The following is a 23,094-nucleotide window of genomic DNA, read 5'->3' as shown; positions in this document are numbered from 1 at the left end:
AATCCACTTATGTTCCCTTCCTTAATTCCAAATGCATTAAAGAAGCTTTCAAACTTATCCTCTGGAGCATTTGAGATCTTGCTCCCTGGTATATGCTGTTGGTTTGGCTGAAATAAACTCTTATGAAAATCCTCTACAGGTTTGGACTTTTTATTTTTATGCTGACAGACAAAACCTGAATGAATATCGAAAGTTGTAGAAGGTTCACAGAAATTTTATTTCTCGTGGTCAGAGCTGGCTGAATTTCAATTGGTTTATTTACGAGATATTTTAAAATAAGCTGTAATATCAAAAAATACACTGATGCAAAACTAGAATTTGATTTTATTAAAAATGGAAATTTTTTTAGATTATTGGTCTGCTCTTAATAAGAGGTACTAAAAGGTTTTCCTTTGGTTTTTGAGTAACCCAAAAAGCAAAGATTCTGTGTCTTAAAATAATTTTCTTTGCTTTATGTCGATTTTATTTTCTCCTTATTACTTCAAAACCAAGCCTTCTCACTTTTGAAAGAACTAAGGTTCTTTACAATTGCATTACTTCCTATGTTTACTTTTAAAATATTTTGTCACTTTGGTTACATAGAAAGCCAAGTAGTTTCTCATAGATGCATGATCTTAGTTAATCGGGGGTTCAAACCTGACAATTTTGAAATTTTGCCTTCCTAAACTCAAATCCTAAATTATATATTCCTGATCTCAACCTTCTCTGAGGGACCCTGGAAAGTCCCTTTTACATTGTAAAAACAGATGTGTTAAAATAATTAGGTTTAGTTGATATATTGAGTTGCATGGAGGGCTTTGTCAATCAGAAGACATGACTAACCTTCACTGTTAAATTTGTGTGGGCAAAATGTTATTAATATAAATATTTTAGAAATTGTATGAAGTTCCTAGAGATTTGCCAGTGCCCTCACTGTCCCCCATGTGCCCTGGATCTGCTTGGCTCTGATATTAAATAATAAACAGTAGAGTATTACCAGTCATTTTTAAAATGCTCCTCGCCACAGAAACCACCGAATTTGTCAATCGCATGATTTTTGTAATTAACTCTCATCAGAAATGTAACCATGGGCGTTTAAGTCATGCACAGTTTGTTTTTACGCTGAATCTTCCCTGAAAGCGCTTGCAAACAGCTACAGGCCAGAATGCTTCATTTTCAAGAAAAAGGGACCATCTCAGACACCCATGGAAAAGACTATGCCGGGTGCTCCGGGGGCACAGGCTTCTGATGGCATTGCTGAAATAACTTTTGAGATCCTACTATTGGACTGAGCCAGAATTGCCAGAACTCCAGTGAAGAAGCTGATGGCTTCATGAGACTGCTAGCCCAAGCATTAGCAGAACAAGAATTAGTTATATAGGACTGAATGAAGTCATGAAGGATGGTTCTGGGTTTTGTTTGGAGTATTGCTGATGTTAAATGTTCTGTTTTTCTGAAAAGAAGAAACTCCTTTCTCATGTCTCTCAAGCTATACATAACTTGTAACAATTTAGTAGACTCTGCTTTTGTGAACAGAAATGAAACATTTATCTTTTTCTCCCTGCCAGATCCCTCCAGAATTTGGATATTCTTTTTGAGCATTAATTTTCACGGCAATACAATTATTTGCCTAGGTTCAATGAGAACCTGCTCTCCTTGTTAACGGGATGTAATTACAAACATTGGTTATATAACCAAGGCTTTGACTGAAATGTCATATTTGAGAATGATGCTTATAAAATCAGGTATGACCTGACAATTTTTAAAGTAACTAGCACTACCCTGTTATTTTTTAGAGTTTTTTCGGTTTTTCTTAGGTTTTAGGTTTGTTTTTTAGGGATTTTTTTGGCGGGGGGGAGGGTTGGGCATACTGTCACCAACAGGAGTCCTGGAAACACCTCGTTAGGCGTGATGGCTGTTTTTTTATAGTAAAATGTACTCCTGTAGCCAAGATGGTGGCTGAGGCTGGGGTGAGAAAGTAGACACTAGTTCAATATCTATTGAACACTGGGTCCCAAGGTCCCTGCTTAGTAGTGGAGGGATTTCTGTCATGTCTTCTGTCTTTGGACTGACTTCTTGGATCACCGTTTTTTGTCCCTGGGCTGGGTCAAGATGTAGATGGTATGCAAATTGTATTTTTGGACATAAAACTCAGAAGCATGGATCACTCAATAGACACAATGACATTTCAACAGGATTCTGACAGCCTGGGGCACTGGCCTGATGAAACGGCCTTGCCTATTGGTGCACATCTGGAGGAATGGCAAAGAAGAGTTGATGGGACCAGGGCTATTTAAATGGGAGAAGAGCTGACAAAGGGAGAACCTGATATGCATCTCATCTATTTTAGGAGCTGACACATAAGAGAGGTTTCTAGATCACCAGTGGGAGATAGATAGTTAAACAGAACTCAGGTGAGTCTGTCCACAGACAAAATGGGCTTGTAAGGGACTGCGTTCCTGGTCATTCCAAGTGTGCAACAAGGACTAGGCTGCCACTTGTCTGAAATGGTATTGAAGGGGAGGAGGGACCTAAAAGAATAAAATATTCTTAAGATCTGACAAGTCTAGAGTTCCTACTTCCTGTGCATGCATAGTTTCTAGACCTTGCTATTTTTATTCTCTTTAGATTTGACACTTATTTACTTGCTTGTGTAGAGAGAATGGCTTCAGGTAACAGGAGAGAATAAATCACACGACCAAATACACCAAGTTATTAACTTAAAAAAAGGAAACCTTGATATTAACAATGTAATATCTTAATATTTATTATAATCGTGTACATTAATGTGGGTTAAGCAAGTATGATTAAAAACATCAGGCAATTAAAAAGAAGCAAAAGTGTAATGCGACCACCCCTCTTCCTAGAGTCTGCAGAATTCCGTGCCTTTTTAGAATTGAAAGAGGTTGTTTGGGATTGAAATCGATCTTGATCTTGTAAGCTTTCTGTCAATATCTTGCATGTTGGTTCTAAAACTCCCTTGAAGGTAGAGAAGCCAGCCTATCTTGGACCTCTTTATCCTGCACTCCATCAGCTGGGCCTGTACCAGGCCTCATGGATGGCGCCTTCCACCCAAAGGAGCGACCCTTCTTTCCCTTTCACCCATTCCTTCAGCACCTATGTGTAGCCAGTACGTACCATGTGCCAAGTCCCACGCTGTGGGCTAGACTTTAGGAAGACTGGTTTATAGCTAGTGTCAGTACACGGCATGCTGCGCCACTGTTCCCCTCCCGGGCAAATCTGATGCACATCTATGCAAATCGATGCATCACTTGGCGAGAACAACAAATCCACCAGCCAGCGTGCACAGGGCTCAGAAAGCGGAGGGGTAGATATTTTCTAATTAAATCAGGAGAAGAGGCCCTCATTTTCCATAAGAAACATTCTCAGGTTGTTCCTCCTCTCAAGGAGCTTACACAGTGGTGCTGGTCCAAAAGGCGGACAAGCCCAGTCGGACCTGAGCAGAGCATTGGCTGACCGCACAGATGGGCCTGTGTCTGTCCAGTTGGCCAATTGACTTCCACGTTCCGCTAGCGTGGACCAGAGTCTGGACTGGAAAATAGGAGGTCACTGAAGGCTCTGTGGTCATGGCTAGCCTCCTGGAGCTTTCCCTGGGTTGACAAACTCCTCTTTGGGAAGGTCTCTGAATCAGATCTCTTCCCAGCAGAAAGCATCTCAGTTCAGAAGTGCTTTCATGCAAAGGGGAGGAGAGGGAAGGGGGGCAGTTTGGCCCTTGCGGTGCCTGAGGGGGCGGTGTTATCTGGTGGGATTAGGTAACGTCTGCACAGTGCTTGGCACATACTCAGCACTAAATCAATGCTGGCTATTGTGGTTGCCATTTCAGTGATGACTCTGTATCATGCAGTGAGCGCCTCTCTGAGCCTGAATATCCTCACCTGTAAACTGGGGACAGAAGGCCCTCTACTGAGAACTGGTACGAGGATTAACGCCATCGCTCTGTGCTCACGTCTGGTACGGAAAATGTTAGCTGCTTTTCTCCTTTCTTAACCCTGGAGTACACACACTCTAAAGCCTACTTTAGGAAATTTCTGTATAAAACTTAGAGATCAGGGATTGAAGGCAAACGTATTAATCAGCTATCAAGATTCAGACACAGATGTCCCTTTGGTCAGTAGCCTCCTACGAATCACGTGCTATAGAATTTTAACCAAATTGTATAAACTTTCTAATACATGCCTGCAAGAAAAAAAACCAAAAAACCTCAAATGAACTGAAAGGTGGGTAGAAGGAGGTAATAAAAATCTGCTATATGACTCAATCAAAAGCAACTAACTACTTTTAAAAGTACATGGAAAGTTTAAAAATGTATATATGGCAAATAGACAAGCTAAACATTGGCCTATGCCAATTCCTAGCATTCAATGTCTGCAATTTACCCACCGGGGATCGTCAACAGTCTTCGGCCCCCCGACCCCTCAGAAGTTGCAGGGGTCTCCCTCCACTGTCAAGTGCCAAAGGTACCCTCAGACTTGCGAACCAAAATGTGATTTGCTCTCTGTCTCAAGTCAGGACACACTGAATCCAATGTTCCTGCCTATCACACCAGGCCACCTAAAGTCATCAGGAAGCCGACATGCCTTAGGGGAGCAAAGATAGGATTCTTGTTTAATCCTCTTTGCTTGAGCCTGAAATAAGATCATGGATGTGAAGTGCTTTCTGAGCTGTAAAAAGCTACACGCACAAGTAATTATCGTAGCATCATTAAGATACACTACTCGATGTCAGCAAATTCAACTTGAGAGAGGCAAAAAGCACAAAGCGATCGAATGGGGAGGAAGTGGAGGAAAAGGAGCCAGCAACTTGGGACAACTGAGGATGGCCAATCTTGTCCAGGAGTCATCAGCTTCTTCTCAGTCTGAGGGAGCTGAAAGAAAACAGAGGCAGCCATGAGACTGGAAATCCACATGCAGTCCAGCGGCCAGCCACAGGCTCTTCGCATGGTGACTGCTCCAGCCATCAGCGGCAACCATCTAGTAACAGCAGTGTGCCTTCTGGGGAGAAGGCGGACCTGGCTTGGAGCCGGTGGAGCGCTTGATTGCGACCCACTCCCATTGCCTTCGAGGGACATATTCTGCTCTGTGCTTCTGGCCGAGGCGCTGCTGAAGAGTGGGGGCCGCCAGGATCTGGGAAGGCGGTGCCCTATGCACAGTGGGTGCATGCACCTCAGACACTCGGGTCAATTCTGCTGGCTTGTCACATGCAAATCTGTCTTCGGGCAGTGTCGACAACGTAGTCCCAAGCAACCCCTCCTGGTTGGGCCAGCCCTAGGATGGCACTACCCGCTCCCACACATGCCTGCTTATCCCGGCCCTTGCCGGCTGCGGGACCCCCCGGCTGTATCTTGTTTCGCTAAACATTGTGGCTGTTGGGTTCTGATCTGACGCTGTCCAAGGCGCTATAACGGAAGGCCCTGGACCTGAATCCGAAGTCCGGGTTCAGGTACCGACTGCCATCCAGCTAGGTGTCTCTCCAGGCCCTGTTCCTTTCTAGGTCTTTATTTCCTTGTCCCCCAGTGAGGCTAAGAACACGGGCCCAGCCGGCCTGCCAGGACAGCTAGCGGGCTCAACTGGGGGTACTGCATGGAAGGCGCTTCTTGAGAGGAAGAGTCTGTGACCCCTGCAACTTGCGAGTGGCCCTGGGGAGGCTCTTTCCATGTAAGACTTCAAAGTATCCTAGGACACGGGGAAATGAGGGCGCAGGGCCCCATGAACATAAAGGCTAAGAGAGCCAGCAGCGTCCTGGGTTGACGCAGAGAGGGACCAGGGCACATTCGTTTCCTTTAACAATCCTGGCTGCTTGGCCTCTGGGGCGCTGGCACTCACCTAGAAGAGCTTCTCATAGCACTTCCCACAGTGGATGGTGTCACGGTGGATGAAGATCTGACCCAGGAGCTCACCCATCGGTTTACTGCAAATGCCGCACTGAAAGAGAAAGCAAGTCAGGGGTCAACATACAAGCGAAGCGACATTAGCAAGTGGAACTGGGGACGGGGTGCCTGACCAAGGCGGGCAGGCAGCCGCTGAACAGAAGGCACGCCCCGGGCTTGGAAGCAGACAATTTAAAAAATGGCAAAAAACAGGCAAAATCCAAATGGGAAACGAAGCAATGAAACAAAACCACACAAAAAACTAGTAGGCATGATGATCGCACAGTGCTTGGGAGCCCAGGTTTCAGAATTGGGCCTGGGTTTGAGCCCTAAATCCATGGCAGCAGGTCCTCGAATAATATCATTTTGTTCAACGTTTTGTTATGACGTTGATGAGATGCTGTAGGAACTTAAGTCTCCTATCGATCAGCCTGTGGTGAAATCGGTTGCGTTACACATTCAAATTGGTTTAACCACATAACATTACGTGCTTAAAGTCGCTGAACCTATCAACGACATTAAGTGAGGACTTACTGTATTATGTTTCTGTCATTTTAGGACTTGAACTTCAACTTAGCCAACTGATGGTGCTGATCATTTAGGGGGTCACCTCTAGGAACACAGAAAAACAAACCACCAATCTGGCCTTGCAACGTGCCTCACACTGCGGAGAACTGGGACTCAGGGGTTATTACGATGCTGCAGCCATGGCTGTTCTTTTTCCCTAAATGTAACATTAGAAACTAGTATTTTAAAACGTCATGTTGACCTCATAAAGGTAAGAAAACCCTACACTTAAGGACACTGACAGACTAGTTTACACAGATGAGACTGAGCAACGAGATAACTTGCCTCTGATGTTGGGACCAGGATTGCACCCCATTTTTTTTTAAGCCTACAGCCCTGGTCTTCCTAAGTGGTCTCCCATCCAAGTACTAACCAGGCCCGACCCTGCTTAGCTTCCAAGATCAGACGAGATCAGGCACGGTCAGGGTGGCATGGCCGTAGACGGATTGTGCCCCATTTCTGAGCAGCTCTGGAATACCTATAAAAATAAAGGCTTTTCCACGTTCGTGCTCATGGCCCATGGGGCGGCTCTCAGGCATCTGGCCCACCTTCCAAGAACCCCCCAATAATATCAGACCTTGCTGTGTGCCATAGTTCCAACTTCTCCAGCTCTTCTATGAGCCCCAATCAGGCAGGTTTAAAATGGCTGCCGCTCCCGCCTCCGTCCCCAGTGCTCCTCCTCCCTTGCCTGCCGGCCTCCTGCTTTCCTACCCCTATTCCCTCTGCTCCACGGGCCACAAGGCAGCTGCCTGTGCTCATGTTCCCTGCCTGGAAAACAGCCCTGTGCGCTTCCGCACCTCAGACTCCAGACCCACGTCCTCACAAAGCCTTCCGGGAGACCCCTGCCCACTGCGAGTGTACCTTTTTGTGACACTTAGCACTGTGAGACCAAATGCGTCAAGAGGTGCTTGTTACTCAGACTTCCAGAATTTTGCTGTGTAACAGGAGCACTCTGGGATTGAGTATACGACCGAAAGTCGACAAAATCTTGCAGGACTTTTCATGTAAGTCCAGGAAGCGGGAAACAAAATGTTCTGTGTCAAAGCACGTGTCACGATCTTTACGCTGGAAAACATCATCCTACTGGGAGTCCACAAAACACATCTGGCCCTCAAGTTATCCCCCACCCCGCTCAGGTCTCCTCCTTATTGCAAAGCGCCACTGCTCTCCAGGCCACGCCCCTCTGTCTGTGCTTTCTGCATCTGGATTATTCTCCCCCTGCATCAGCCCTCCTGTCCCGTCCTCAGTAACGTCCAGTTAGTTCCACGTGGGTGGAGCTCCCCACCGCCCTGGTCTTTTGTTCCTTTCTGCCAATGTTCTGGGCCCCGTCTCTACCGCAGCCACTGCTCTGACCAGATGCTACGTAGGGTCCCTGGACTGGCAGCGCCTGGGAACTTGTTGGAGAGGCCAATTCTTGGGTCCCATCCAGACGTACTGAGTCAGAAAGTGGGCTGGGGCCCAGTGTTGTGTGTCTGAACAAGCCCTCCGGGGGACGGTCAAGTGTGAGATGCATGCTCAAGTGTGACAACTGCTGCTCTAGACCTTGTCACTACCAATAAACGTACTGCAGTTAGGTGTCCCACTCCTTGACTCCCAAGTCTTTCAGCTCACTTAGACAGGTCTCTGTCGCTGCTGGGACCTCCAATACATGGACCAGCTCACTGCCTCACTGTTACGCTTCCCTTGCTCATAGCCTCCATCTTGCCAACTCACCAGGCAAAATCTCCACTGGGAAAATGCAGCTGCCCCTGACTCACTCTTGCCCCTGAACATGGAACAACGCGTGAGCACAGAGATAGAGGAGGCAGTGTCAGAAGGAATGGATGAGCCCTCAGCTCAAGTGGGCTCCGCCGGCCTCCACTTTCCCCTGGTCCATCCATCCCCACCCTGAGACAACATTTCACACTGTCCCCTTTCCCCTCAAACATCCAACACTGCTTCCCACCCCTCACTCGCAGACGACATGTTTTCCCCTGACTGACACAACAGAAATGACTGCGAAGACATTCCTCATTCTTCCAGCACCCAACTTGGGGATCTCCCTGTATGTGACCCACATGCTCAGCTTTTCCTTCCCTGCCATGTGTCAGCCAGTGTCCCTCTGTCTCTCTCCTACAGGAGTACCCTGTGGTCACATCACGAACCTTTCTTTGCCCTGCATCGTCAGTGCTTGCTGTCCACTGCATCGCCCCCATCGACACCTGCACCCTGCTTTCTGCTTGTGCTGCTCCCCAACAAAGCCAACCGCACAGGACGGTCTTCAAGACTCACTTTTTTCCTCCATTTCCACGTGTCCTGTTCCCTCACGAGCCCACTCCAGTCAGGCTTCAGTGCCCAACGCTCATTCACTCCCTTGAACTTGGAAGTTCATTCAGCACCCAGTTCTCCAAAGCCTCTCAGATGGGCGCAGTCAGATGGAGACTGAGCCTTTTCCACACGCTCCAAGCCCATGAGACCCCCCTGACTCTGGGCGACACTGTCCGTAGCTTACCTTAAAGCAATAGTCATGGCAGCAGATGCCAAGGTGTTCAAGGGTAATCTTTGGACAGTCTCGGATCTCTCGGTTGCAATAAGTACAGATCTCCCCAGTCGTTCTTTAAGATGAAAAACAAGAACCCAGTGGTCAGGCTTGTGTGCATGGCACCGATCAGATGCAGCCAGAGCCTCTGATTTGACACAGCCAGGCCTTGGCTTGCTGTTGGGATTCCCAGCCCACCATCTTTCTCTGGAGTGTGTAACTGGCCATACAGGCCTGGGCCACACGGGGCCTCTGTAGACTCTCACGTTATTTCCAGAAAGTGGTCATGCATGTTCACCTTACTATCGTTTGCACAGACACCCCAATGTGATTCTTCTCTCGGGCAGCTTGCCGCTCCCTGCCCCCCTGCCTAGCAGATCTGGTCCCCTCTAGAACAGGGAGACCCACGTCTTCTACAAGAGTCATGACCCTGTATGCCCTACCTGGCCACATGTCTTGATAGCACTTGTGTTCATGCCCAGGGCCACTGAGCCCTGCACCTCACATCCTATATTCTTGGACTCCTGTGACATTCGCTGTGTGACTTAGCGCACACTGTTTATTGTTTGCAAACCTGTTTCCTTCATTGTGACCTCAGTGAACTGCACGTCTAAGACTCCTTGCTCTCCTATTCCCAGAATTAAGAAAGGATTTCTTTGTCATGAAGACCATCCTGTGACGGCTGAATGAGGTGCTCTCTGTACCTTCATTCGTTTCAAACGAATGGTTCTCTCTGGCCGTTTTCTGGCTTCTCGATGACAGCGACCCACTTGCATTCATTCTCCACCCACCACTCTCTCTCATCACTTTCTTCCTTCCAGTCGGCTTTGCAAGTCCATGACACCACTGTCCCCTCCTCGGCAGCCCTCTGTACTCGCTCTCCAGGCTTAGCTGGGTTCGAGGCTTCAGTTGCCACAAGTGTGACATCCCGATAAGGGAAGCACTGCTCTACGCGGCAGTGTGACAGATCTGAAAGTGCCTTGAGAGCAGCCAGATGGCAGACCCGTGAGCTCCCTGGCGAGACAGCCGGCTTACCTGTCGGGGTACGGTGTGCCGTCGTGTGGGGGATTCTTCTCCACATCAAACGAGTCCTCGGTGCTGCCGACGCTGCAGGGGGTGTGACGGGGGAGGGGGAGGGCAGAAGATGAGATCCCGGTCATGTGTGGAGATGCTTTTCTCATTAACCCTCTAGCCACAAGCCGAGGCATGGCTCTGTACGGCCAGCCACCATGTGTTACGCTAAATGGCAGGAGCAGCTTTACATCCGGCACCAAGAAGGCATAATTCTCTCAGAGAAGAAGACCCTTTGCATGAGGGGTAAAGATCGGCCATGGTGACACATGGCTGGGATTGTTGGCGCTGTGCAGACCATGAAGGCTCCCCACTTCACAGACCAGCGGGAAAGGAGCAGGCCTTCTCCCCGCCACTTATGTGTCTGGGCTGAAATGTGACAGTCACCAGGAGCCCGCTCATAGCGGAAATCTGACACAACACATGGGACCAAAGAAAAGAAGGAAACAGTCTGACATAATTAATGTCTGTGCTTGAGTTATGGCGTGGGATTACGAGTTAGGTTTTTTTTTTTTTCTTTCTGCATCTTTGTTTTTCAAGAATATGACTTTTATAATAAAACTAATGGTTAAAAAATAAAACTAATGCCAAGGCAAGGATACTAAGTACAGTGGATACAAGGTCTCCTTTTGGGGTGATGAGAATATTCTGGAACTGGATGATGGCAACGATTGCACAACACTGTGTACACTAAAACTCACCAGATTGTACACTTTAGAGTGAATTTTATGGTATGTACATTATATTTCAGTGAAGCTGCCGAGATAAACCACCCTAAGGAGTCACAGATAAAGAAACTGAGCCTCAAAAAGCTTGAGCATCTTGTCCAAAATAATCCCACCAATGGGAGCCGAGCTGGGGCTTGAACGTGACCCCCATGCCTATGCTCATCATTTCACAGCAGCAGTGAAAACCGGTCCAGAACCCTCGGAGGCCCAACCATGAAATAAGGCCAGGATGCTTCTCTCAGTTACTAAAATTGTCACCCTGGCAGTGGGATGATGTGCCACAAAAAAAAAAAAAAACATTCCCGGGGGATGCTCGGTGTGGGCTGTTTTTAATAGATATGGCACGGAGTTAACCTTCCACATGGCTTCAGAAAGCAAGAGATGATAAGTGGAAAGTAACACATGTATCAGGACTCACGCTCGAATGGGAGTTCAAATGAGGCAAGCTGACACGCTGGACACAGCGTGGGAGCTGGAGAGAGGAGCCCTGTGTTCTGGAACAGGGTGAAATTAGCTAGATAGTCTCTTCTAATGGCCTTGGCACTTCTGTAAAGAGCGATGCTCTCAGCACTTCACAAAAGCAAGCTTGTGGTCTACCAAGAAACAAAGACGGGCAGAAAGGATTGGTGCTGGAAGTGGGCGTAGGATGAATGAATGACAAAGGCGGTGCACGAAGGCACCGAGTTAGGCAGAGCAGCTCGAAATGCATATATCATGTCCGTGGGCAATGACGTCACTCATCCATGCAATGAACGATTACCTGGGAGCTATGCCCTGGGCCGAGTCCTGGATGAGGTGCTGGGGATGTGGAAAGGAGGGGCACGCAGGGCCTGGCAGAAGGCTATGGCATGGAGGGGCCTGGGACTTGTCCTTACCTGCTGTAGCGTGAAGACACCAGCTTCCCGGAAGATACCTCGCTGGCATTCATGTACTCCTTCACGAAGACGATCCCTTTGCTGTAGAAGGAGCACAGCAGAACAGGAATAGGTATACTGAACGACGGACGAAGTACCGGTCCAGGGCAGGGAGGACCGCCAGCTGGTCTGAAGGAACTGGAGGAGCTACTAGGAAGGCCTGGGGGGCAGAGGCGCTGCTGTGCTCCAGCTGCTGCTGGGGAAGGACAGTGGCAAATGGGAGCTGCCAGACGCTGAGCCCGCTGGTGACTCAGGCTGAAATCCGAGCCCATGGGTTCAGCTGGCCACGTGCGGATGTGAGGCTCCCTGCACCCGATGCTGACGCTGACGTGCTGTCCTTCTTTACAGGGATCCCAAAAGTCCAGGAGGTGCCCCGCTGCCCCGCCTCCCTGCGTCCAGCTCAGTGGACTTTCGATCCCTCATCCGTGTTTTCCTTCCCTTCTACTGGGACCACGGGAGCTCCCGGGCCTCAAACCTAGATCGCTGGTTCTCCATGCTCTCTGTGAATCCCCATCAGCAACCTAACGTCTCCCTTCTCGCTCCTGGAGTTCCAGAGGCCTGGAAGTCACCTCACCCTGGACGGGCCCCTCGCAATACTGGAAACAAAGTCTGCCTCATGCTGGGCTCAGCACAGTCCCAAATTGGGCCCCATTTCCATGCTTGATATTCAGCAGAGGTGTTTCTGATCCTACCCCCCAGACACGCATGCCACTCAGCCTCCATGCAGTGGTTCCTGTCCCACATGCTAAAAGTGTAGGTTAGGCCAGGGATGCAGGGGAGGCACTGGGTGTGTGCCTCTCCTTACAATGGGTGATGTGGGGGAGACAGACATAGGCCCTGGCCCCAGTGGCCGTTCTTTGGACTTCCCAGGCACATTCCCCAAGAGTTATCAGCAAGGTCCTATGGATGGCAGAGCCCTAGCAAGTGCCATCTCAGCTTCTCAATAGGATAAGGACCCGGGATGCACTCTGCGGGCCCTTAACTGATGGGCTTCTGGGAGCTGGGGGAGGCACTAGAGCTAATGTCAGTAAAGTGACATGGGACATGAAGCCGAGTCCTTTAGCTCCAGGGAGGAAATGGCCCAGAGAGCAGGTCCCAGGTTGTCCCTTCTCACCTGGTTGAGCTGGCATCCAATTCACCTGGGGAGGCCGGGGTGTGAGCGCAGGGCTGCTCAGCGGCAGTGCTAACTGTAACCGTGACCTGGCAGCCAGAGGGGTTTCTCACCCTGAGGGAGTAGAGAAAGGGGCGAGAGTGTCCACACCGAGAGCTGACAGCAACGGGGTCGGGCAGGGTTTGTGGGGCCTAATCCCCACACTGCTGCTCCAAGGACTTTTAAAAAATGCTGATGTTTTTCAAACGATCCTTGCGAATCACTGAGGTTTTGCTCTTTGAGACTCCTGAGGTCAATGCGGGGTACCACTGACTGCAGATGAGAAAACCCAGGCTAGGTGACCGAGGTCACACTGAGTCAGGGGCAAGACCCCAACCTTCCAGGATCCACCCAGAAGTCCCCACGGCAGCCAAAGGCCCTGGCCTGTGACTTATTTGGTTAGGACCAGCTTCCCCTTCCCCATCCTCCAGCGAACTCTCCAGAGAACATAAGGCTGAAGGAGAGAGGAACAAATGAATTTAAACATCACCAAGCAGGAGACCTGGATGCGGCTCACTGTGGAATGCACTGCCCAAAAGCACGGGCAGGAAACTGACAGATGCGCTAGTTTCCCCAAATGTCCACCCCTCACTTGCGACACACAGCCCTTGGCCTGGAATCTGACCTTCTAGCCAGCTCACAAGACCTTTCTCTGGCCAGGCCCTTACTTGCTGTCGCCCTTCCTGCTGCCGGGTCACCGGTCCCTTACCAAAAGGTGTCAGAGCTGCCAACTGCAACTCGGGGCAACCTGTTGGGCACCACTGCTGACAGCCCTGCCCCATTTGTGACATCCACATAACATCTGCACGCAGTCTGGAAGCTTCAGGCCAGCTCCATGGGTGCATACTGCCCTGGGCCGATTTTGCTTTGTCCCCAACACGCTGCCACTCTGGATGCGATCCGCTTCCAGCTGGCCCAGGCTCTGGGGTACCGCTTCCTTGCCAGAGAACTCAGTGCGCAAGACCGCAACCAGCTCAATAGCTCCGCAGCCTCATCTTCTCAAACGATGTCACGTACCTGAAGCTCTAGCCATGCTGAGCTCTCTCGTATCCTTGCACATAACACCACCTCCTTCAAGAAGCCCTTCCAGAATACCTGCCCTCTCACCCTGGGCCCTAAGGTGCCCATTTACCCTGTGGGTGTTCCTATGTCACCCCATGACGTAGGAATGTACCATGGAGACTGAAGGAAGGGAATGGGCTGAGAGGAGAAGCCCCACGGGAGCCTGGAAAGACATGTGGGGGACAGAATCCAGAGCGGGAGAGTGAAAAGGGAACGGACTACAAGGGGAAGGAAACAGCATCCTCTTCTGATTGAGCAAGAAGTGTCTGGCATTCTCTGAGCCACACCCAGCGCAACAGTGAGACAGACAGCAGAGCTGAGGGGGCAAGGTGAAAAACAATCCCGCGGGGATCCCTCTACGGGGATGTGAGCGATGAGAGACCTCCAATGGCAGGGCTCCCTGTCCGTCATGGGGTAACATCCCACCTCCCTCCCAACCCCCTCCCATAGGCTCCTACCGCCCGCCTGCTACAAGGTCCAGCCCTGCCCCCACCCCCACCTGGTCTCCTGTCCCCTCCTCACTGCATTTCCTACGCTCTGACCACAGGGGCCTTCTTCCAGTCCCACCTTGAGCTCCATCCATTCCGCTTCCTCTACCAGTGCTACGTCTTCCCAGGTTCTGTGCCAGGCTGGTTCTTCCTTGCCCTTTAGGTCCCAACTGAAATGTCCCTTCTTGAGCAGAAAAGCTTTCCCAGAGCATCCTAGCTTCAACACCCCGTGTCCTGGCCTCCCGCCATCCGAGCGCCCACGTTCCTTCTTTTCCGGGCCCATCATGAATAGAGGCAGCACACCCAGCATGGCGATTAGCAGTCCAGGCTCCAGGTCCGAATCCCCGTTCGGCCACTGCCTGGCTGGAGGACTGCTGGCTGTTTAACCTCCCTCTGCCTCAGGCCCTCATATGCAGAGCAGAGATAATGACAGTCCTTCCCTTACGGTTGGTATGAGGACTGAGTGAGTCCGCACGAAGCCTGAAAACGGTGACTGCGCATTCTCAGCACGTGGCAAATGCTACGTCATTGTCACGGTGTTGCTGCTACCGCGTGTTCCCTGGTGCACTGTGCGCTCCCTGAGGACGGGCGGGCAGCACCCTGGCCAATGTGTTCGATGTGCATATGGCCGCTACCTACAACCGGATCACATGAGACTACTCCCAAAACTCAGGGCCACTCTGGGAAAATATATCTGGGGAGCGAAGGGAGCCCCCAAATGCTGCCATTGAAAACTGAACTTGTGTTGGAAGTAGAAGACTCACTGAATGTGCTTTACGTCCAGCAGGGAGTCCCAGCCATGCCAGAGAACACCGCCATTGGAGACCTACTGTCTCCACGCATGGCAAAGGCACCCAGCATCCATCGCCAGACCCAGGGCTTCAGACGACATGGCTCTGTGCACCAGGCCTGGGCTAACAGATCTGATTCTGCAGCTACAATCTGAAACCTGTGGAGGCCAACACCTGAAACGCTCGGGGCTGGCCAGCGTACCATGGGCTTCCTTCCTGTCATGCCAGCAGGAGGTGGCCAGTGTGCCCGGTGTGTTAGGGTTTGTTCTGGGTTCTAGACCCTGAAAAGAACCATAGCTGCAGCGGCAGGAGACCAGGAAAGCATAGCTCTTACCTGCTGGCCGGGCTCTCCACTTCCATGAAGTGCTCGGGTCTCCGGGGGCCGCTCTGCCGCTCTGGGGCGCTCGGGTCTTCACGCTGCTGCGTCGGTGCAGCTGGGTCTCCCTGGCCACCTCCGGGGGCTCCGGGCCTCTCCTGCCAGGTGTCTCCCAGCTTGGTGACCACATTCTTCTCCTCAAAAGCAGCCGAGGTGCTAAGGAAGGAAGAGTGCCATAATGGTGCGGATGTCGTGGGACTAGTGCTCGGTCACTCACTGCACGCTGATGTCACCTCCCGTGCACACGGCGGGCTCCTCTCTGGGGAGGGGGATGGGGCACACAGGAGCCCGGCATGGCCCCCGTGTCCTCGGAAGGACCCCAGAACCGCTACTCCCTTCCCACCGACAAAGGCCGCGTCTGCAAGAACATCTGATCACTTCAATGGAATTTTAAAGACACCGTCTTCTCCCAGCTGGGAGCAGTGGCCTTCCCGTCCCCCTCCTCCCACTGCTATGCTCCTTTCTCCAAGCCCACCCCGTCCCAGTCCATCTGCCCCATCTAAAATGTCCCAAGCCATCTTGTCTTTTTCCCAGGCTAAGGAGCTCGGCCAGGGCGATCGGACCCGTGCACGCAGCCAGGCCCTGCAGGGCCCAGCTCTCTGGGAAGGACCTCCTCCCTCGGGCTGCCCTGGAGGGCTGAGTTGGGGCGACGGAGAGGAAAGAGGGCTGTCACGCTCTCCAGATACTCAAAGGGGCTGGTGACCCCACAATAGAGGAAAAAGGCCATAAAAACCTATAGGTGCCCAGGAGACCTGAGAGGTACAGCCCGGCCCTTTTGTGACCCTCGTCCGCCATCTCGCGGCCGCCGCGCGCAAAGCCGCAGAATAAGCCCTGCCAAAGCCTAACTCTCCTAGGGCAGCCATTTTCTTTATTGGCAGTCCAATTTCCCGGCGGGCACCGCGGGCCGAACTCAAGGCTGCAGGAAATGGCGGCGCGCACAGGCGTACACACGCGGGCCACGAGGCGCGTGGGAGGTTGGTGCGCACGCGCGCGCAGGCGCACAAGTATCGTGGCCGCTTTGTTTTCGTGGCTGAGAATTCCTTGTCATTTTTATTGCGGAGTAGTCACCGTTGTTATTACAGGGCAATAGCATTTTCATCTTTCCTTTGTAGATGAAAAGCCTGGGGTGAGGCCGCCCTTACAGCTCACGACTGGCGTTCAGGATAACACTTCACCCCCCTCCCCGTGGCTCGATCTCATCACGTACCTGCCTGCACACTTCCCATCTCCCAAGTCGGGGGCGGAAGCAGGAGTGAGGGCTCATCACTTAAACACCCCGTTTAAAACAAACAAAAAGACCGGTCTTGATGTCTGCCCCTCTCCCTGCCCCTCTGCCACTTCTCTTCCCTTCCAGCAGCCACACATCTTGAAAGAGCTCGTCACTTCTGTCTTGTCACTTCGTTCTCCCCGTCGACCTTCCACGGAAGCTGCTCTTGCTTCCCAATATCCCCAACTATCTGTGCTGAACGGCCTCCCTTCCTCCGTATGTCCAATGTTATCCTTTACGTCCCCGCCCCCATTGGGGGTTCTCCAGGATTTCAGGGACACCCCCCTCGGCGGAAAACAACCGTCTGAGGCTGAAAAACTTGATCGGAAATCCTCTAGGTGATTTGTCCAGGTAGATGAGCTTCGGAGACTTCCTGACTGGCGTTTGGTTTCTTTTTGGTCCTTCATCCAATACCTACTCTACAGTCTCCATAAGATTACGTATCAGAGCAAAACAAAACAAAACAAAACATCTTAAAAGCCTCCTCTACAAACAGTAGGAAGCTTTAGCCTTCTTAGTGAGCAAGTAACCTCGACTTGTCCTATGTCGGAAACACAATTCTGATCAATACGTCAAGTGAGGCACAGACAACTGTCAACTCATATAAACCAGTGAATTTTCTATTTCTGTGTACATACCTGACTCATGGCTGGAAATGTAGAATTGAAGCCATAAGATCTCTACTTGATTTTGTCTGTGTGTTTACGAATATATGTATGTTATGTGTGTAATATTTTCTTACCTCTTGAGAGTATTACCAAGTTAACTCACAAAATCCGTTATTCTCTATTCCAAATACTTAGTGATAAATAAGCACTTATCTAAGTTAAATATTCCCCACACTCTCATAAGTTAAAAGAACAATTTCTAATACCTTGAATGTAAAAAAGAAAAAGTATTCTTACAAAAACTAACTCAAATATTTTAAAAATTCAAGTTCAGATGTTTAGGTAAATCTTTGCCAAAGAAGACTAGTTTACTATTGCTAGTTTAATTTAAAAAACAAAAACAAAAAAAACAGCTATGTCTTGTGAGTTATAAACATTACATCTAACACAAGCATATATTTTTATCCTACTTGGACGTATTCTTCCTAAAAGTAAAACGGGTTTACTAGTTGACTAAACTAGCTTTACATCTACTAGATGTTTAAGATTATAAAAATATAAGTTTGCTTTTGAACAAACTGAGTCATTCTGAAAACTTTGTTTCCACAGTAATTATGTTTTATAATACATCAGCTTTAAGACAGCTTCCAAGATCTTTTTGGTAATTTTAAACCTTCGACTTATGCTAAATGTATAGATATCCATTAAATACCTAGATCATTTTAAGCAATATAAAATACGGAAATATCAGTTACTAAGCCTAATTTTATTATATACTGTTTATTTTTCTGTGGCAGAAGAGAGGTTGTATTTGGATCTGCAAAGGTGGGGTTTTTAGTCACGGCCCAAGGCTTTTATTAGGGGCTGGTCACCTAGGCACATTCTGCCTGGCACCTACCAAAATCCCCAACGCCCAGAGGGCAATCTGCATAGAGCACACCGTTTCTACAAGCCACCTGGGCATTAGCCTTCTCTCTTATCATGCAGGAAGAGGTTCACACGTGTACTTTTTGTGTACCTTTTCAAGTCCCTGGAGGCCAAAGGCACATGTCGCAAGCAGGCCTTTCTAATAAGCACGATACCAGGCCTGCTAGGTTAGTTCTCGTCCGCAAGCCAGCTGCCCAATGTCAACCCTTCTGCCGCCTTCTCACCATAAACTGCAGCCATTTAAACACCCCACGGCGCTACCTGTCTACCGTCCAGCGCAGTAGACTCTCCCTACGCCGGAGCCCTCTTTCGCCTCCTCCGTGAAGCCTTCCCTGATTCCACGAGGCCCAAGTCACATGTTCCTTCTAGTACGCTGCCATAGCACCTTATCCACACCCACAGGTCAGCGTGTAGCACTGTCAAGGACTGTGCCCCACCTTGAGGGCAGTGACCAAGTCATATTTGTCCACATCCCCAGTGCTTAGCACACGGCTTGGCAGGAGCTAGTAACTAAGGAAAACTCAGTTTCATTCTGGAACGTGTGGATCATTAATTCACAGAACAAATCGAAGCTCCCACATTACTCTCCTTATTCCTTCCCACTGTCTTCCGACCTACATCTGCACTCAGCTTTCCCCCGTCTCTGAGACGCAGTCCTCTCCTCCATTCTGAAGGCTCTAGAACCTACTGCGGTATACTGCCCCTCCCATAACGTCAGTGACCCTTCAGTCTCAGGTGTGCTCACTCTCTCTTCGAGCAGCAAAGTTACCTTACCTGCTCGGGATTTCCCCCCCTGGGCATATCAGCATACATCCTAGGAAGCCCCCGCCCCTTCATCCTGTAGCTCTTTGTCCACTCACCCCTCCCACATCCATCACGTCATGGCCAACATGTGAGAGAGCCGAACGCCTCCACGGCCGCGCCTCCTCACCGGCCACCGCCTCCGCAATGCCCCCAAATCCAACCGCAGCCTTTCTGCTCCCCCGACCTGCCTCCCGCGAGGCAGCCATCGGCTCCATGTCGCCACATCTGGTGGGCCGATCTCAGGGGCCACGGCCCAGCCCAGCTTGGTGTCCGTGACTCTACTGTTTCCAGTTTCTTTCATTTATCCCAAAGGTTCTTTCTCAGTACCCCTCCTCAGCTCCTCTTCCTCTAGAAGACCCTTCCATTTTATTTCCTAGAATTCTGACTCATCTGTCTTTGTTTCTCTTTTTACCTTTCTTATTATATAATCAGATTTTAGAGGGCCAGTAGTTAATAACCCCCAGTTTTTTCTTTTTAAGACAGAAAAAAAGCATAAAGTGGAGATAAATGTCAGCTGGTGACACAGATGGCTTTACACGTAGAGCCTGAAAGAGTCGCCTTGCACTCCTGAGCCACAGGGACTCACACACGCAGCCAAGGGCTGGGCTAGACGACCAGCCCCAGATGCTTGCGGAGAGGAGCAGAGAGTTCAGGGGGAAAGTTCTGGGCTGCACACCTAAAGTTATCTGCTTCCAAAGACAAGGACAGTTAGGGGCCAAGGAGGGTCCTGTTCCCAATGGCAACCAAATAAGCCATTCGTTCCCGAGAGGAGCAGAGTAGGGGAGAGCAGCGGCATAGCCAGAGACCATGGAAGTGACGTTCTCTGGGCAGCCTCGTCCACTCCGCAGCCTCAGGCTCATCTTCACTCATCTTCAGAACTGGTTACTCCACAGCACGTCGGACGTGGTTGCCCACGTCCCCTATGGGCACGTCACAATTAACCCGGCCCAGATGATGTGCTTCTGCGCAGCACCCCCACAACCTCCTCGCTGGCCCTCAGCTAGTTCTCATCGCAGTGTTGGGCCCACATCATCTACCCGGTTGCCGGACCCAGAAATCTCACCTAGTCTTGGCCACCGCTTTCCTTCACCTTGACCCTTAACAGGCCAACAGGACTTGTAGCCTCTTCAGCTCTCCCCTGGCTGAGCAGGAAGTCTCCTCACTGGTTTCCTGCTTGATCTTGCCGTATCCCCCCAGCCTGATCCTACACGCAGCAGCTGCAAGGAATCTTCCTACAAATCACATCTGGTCATCTCTCCTGAGTGAAAGCTGTCAGTGGCCCCCAGGCCATCAGAAGGTGGGTCACACTCCTCAGCCTAGGAGCAGGTGACGCCCTAGCCCCATCTCAGCATTTCCCACCAAGCCAGCAATTAAATCTTCCTTCACTACAGCAACTCCGAATCCGTATGGCATTCGCAGCGTGCCCATGTGACAAAATCCTCCATTTCCAACCTCGTCACACCCGTAGAGAAAGCCTCTCCTGATACTCCCCTCTCCAACCACAAAGAAACCCAGTTGCCTCCTCCTTCATCTACAGGTTGCACTTTTTGATAAATGGGACACTAAGTGGTGCAGGAAGACATGGGATGTGGCAGGAAGTGCACAGTCCTTTGCTGAGTATTTCTAGTCTAGGCTCCTACAGGGCCTGAGGCCAAGGATCAGCAAAGAAGTCAAGGTTGAGTCCGGTATTCTTAAAGAAGACAACCTGTGATCTACCAGGTGATTCTGACCCTAAAAATAGCCTCCTCAAGGGAAGAAAAAGCAAAAATAAATGAATGGGACTACATCAAACTTAAAAGCTTCTGCGCAGCACCGCCTCCAATAAGGGCCTAATATCCAAAATATACAAAGAACTCATACAACTCAGTAACAACAAAAAAACAACTGATCCTGTCAAAAAATGGGCAGTAGACCTGAACAGACACTTCTCCCCAGAGAACATACAGATGGCCAACAAATTATGAAAAGATGCTCATCATTGCTAGCTATTCGAGAAATGCAAATCAAAACCACAATGAGATATCACTTCACTCCTGTCAGAATGGCTATAATCAACAGGATAAGTAATAACAAATGCTGGAGAGGATGCGGAGAAAAAGGAACCCTCATACACTGCTGGTGGGACTGCAAATTGGTACAGCCACTATGGAAAACAGTATGGAGGTTCCTCAAAAAACTGAGAATTGATCTACCCTATGATCCAGCAATCCCTCTACTGGGTATTTACCCCACAGACTTGAAAATCCATATCCGAAAAAATATTTCCACACCGATGTTCATAGCAGCACTATGCACATTGGCCAGGACATGGAAGCAACCGAAGTGTCCTACAATAAATGATTGGCTAAAGAAGCTGTGTTATATATATATACAATGGACTATTACTCAGTCATAAGATATGAAATACTGCCATTTGCGACAATATGGATGGACCTCGAGATAATCCTGCTAAGCGAAAAAAGCCAGACAGAAATAGCTGAAAACCGCGTCATATCACTTATATGTGAGATAGAAACCCAAAAGCAACAAACGAACAGGATAAACAAACAGAGACTCATGGACATGGACAATGGACTAGTGGTTACCAGAGGGTGGAGGGGAGGGGCGAGGTAGATGGGGTAAAAGGGGTCAAATATGTGGTGACTTTAAAGAATTAAAAATTAATTAATTAATTCAAAAAATAGCCTCCTAGCTAACTAACTACGGAACCTCTATGGTATAAGAACCCCAGTCCCATGAGTGGGGCGAACATTTTTTATTTTATCCTTGCTAGAGGAGCCACAGGTACCACCTCCTGTCTCCTGGGGTGGTGAGACTCTCGGCTCTCCCCTTCTAGCATTTGTCTTGTGTGAGAAGCCATCTCCTTGGATCTGCAGAAGTGGTAAGTGCTTGCATCTGCCCTCCCTGAAATCTGCGAACACTGCAAGGCCACTGCGTCTTAACAATCTGTCAACATGTCGACAGGTTTGTAAGTTGTATAGGGCGCGAAGTACAGGGGCCAGCAGGCCGGATGCTGTCAGGACACCTCAACCGATATCACATGGTCACCTCCAGTCACAGTCACACCTGCTCTCTTATGCACACTGACACACACCAGTAATCGCCCATCACTATCCCACGGCCACTGTCAATGCCGCCATCACCCCTTTTAATGCCTGCTCATGCAAGCTCTTTCTCTCATGCTGACCATCTCTCTCTCTGCTTCACCCCGCTTTCTTTTACTCACCTCCACCCCGTCATTCTCTGACAGTGACATTTATACACACAAATAGCCCTCACCTGACGTGAGACCCCTAAGCTGCAACGCATGGATACTCTGCGGGACCCCCTTCCTGCTCCACACTTCAGGAATCAGCCATGGCTTCTTGCTCTGGGGACTGACCCGTGCTCCCACCTGCCCTATCCCAGCTCCCTGCACCACAGGAAGCCCCTGGACACTGCTGCATTCCCAGGGAGTCACCATTGGAACCCCACATGAGGCAGGAGGCCGAGCACCTGGGTGTGTGAATGTGCCGGGCACTGGCATGGACGTGGGGTTCAGGCTGCCCTCAACTGCGTCGTGGCCCCTTACGAAATTCTAGGACGGGCAGGCAGAGGCCGCTGCAGCATGATTCTTACCTGCTGGCCGGGCTCTCCACTTCCATGAACTGCTCGGGTCTCCGGGGGCCGCTCTGCCGCTCTGGGGCGCTCGGGTCTTCACGCTGCTGCGTCGGTGCAGCTGGGTCTCCCTGGCCACCTCCGGGGGCTCCGGGCCTCTCCTGCCAGGTGTCTCCCAGCTTGGTGACCACATTCTTCTCCTCAAAAGCAGCCGAGGTGCTAAGGAGGAAGAGTGGCCATAATGGTGCGGATGTCGTGGGACTGACTAGTGCTTGGTCACTCACTGCACGCTGATGTCACCTCCCGTGGGCACGGCGGGCTCCTCTCTGGGGGGGGGGGTGGGGCACCCAGGAGGCTGGC

At 50.3% G+C, this 23,094-nt stretch overlaps 1 protein-coding gene and 1 pseudogene across 2 annotated transcripts in view; both read right to left on the bottom strand.

Moving 5' to 3' along the window:
• Positions 1 to 4,684: 4,684 nt before the first annotated feature.
• The window catches only part of ZNF185 (zinc finger protein 185 with LIM domain), a 47,816-nt gene continuing 29,406 nt past the window's right edge, over positions 4,685 to 23,094 (bottom strand). Inside the window, exons 17-24 of one of the 2 annotated variants that reach the window (XM_025049170.1) lie at positions 22,756 to 22,953; positions 15,490 to 15,687; positions 12,779 to 12,889; positions 11,626 to 11,706; positions 9,987 to 10,058; positions 8,925 to 9,027; positions 5,823 to 5,921; positions 4,685 to 4,864 (exon numbers count right to left, since the gene is read on the bottom strand). In XM_025049170.1, the coding sequence (XP_024904938.1) occupies positions 5,823 to 5,921; positions 8,925 to 9,027; positions 9,987 to 10,058; positions 11,626 to 11,706; positions 12,779 to 12,889; positions 15,490 to 15,687; positions 22,756 to 22,953 (862 nt within the window). In that variant the 3' untranslated portion in view covers positions 4,685 to 4,864. The remainder of the gene's footprint in view (positions 4,865 to 5,822; positions 5,922 to 8,924; positions 9,028 to 9,986; positions 10,059 to 11,625; positions 11,707 to 12,778; positions 12,890 to 15,489; positions 15,688 to 22,755; positions 22,954 to 23,094) is intronic. The other variant, XM_025049173.1, reaches the window with a different exon arrangement.
• On the bottom strand, positions 6,759 to 6,876 carry LOC112482507 (annotated as a pseudogene).

The sequence above is a fragment of the Pteropus alecto genome, unplaced genomic scaffold (assembly GCF_000325575.1).
Source record: "Pteropus alecto unplaced genomic scaffold, ASM32557v1 scaffold1701, whole genome shotgun sequence".
Lineage (NCBI taxonomy): Eukaryota > Metazoa > Chordata > Mammalia > Chiroptera > Pteropodidae > Pteropus > Pteropus alecto.
Note: the sequence above shows the minus strand (reverse complement) of the source record. Positions and strands in the feature narration are given on the sequence as shown.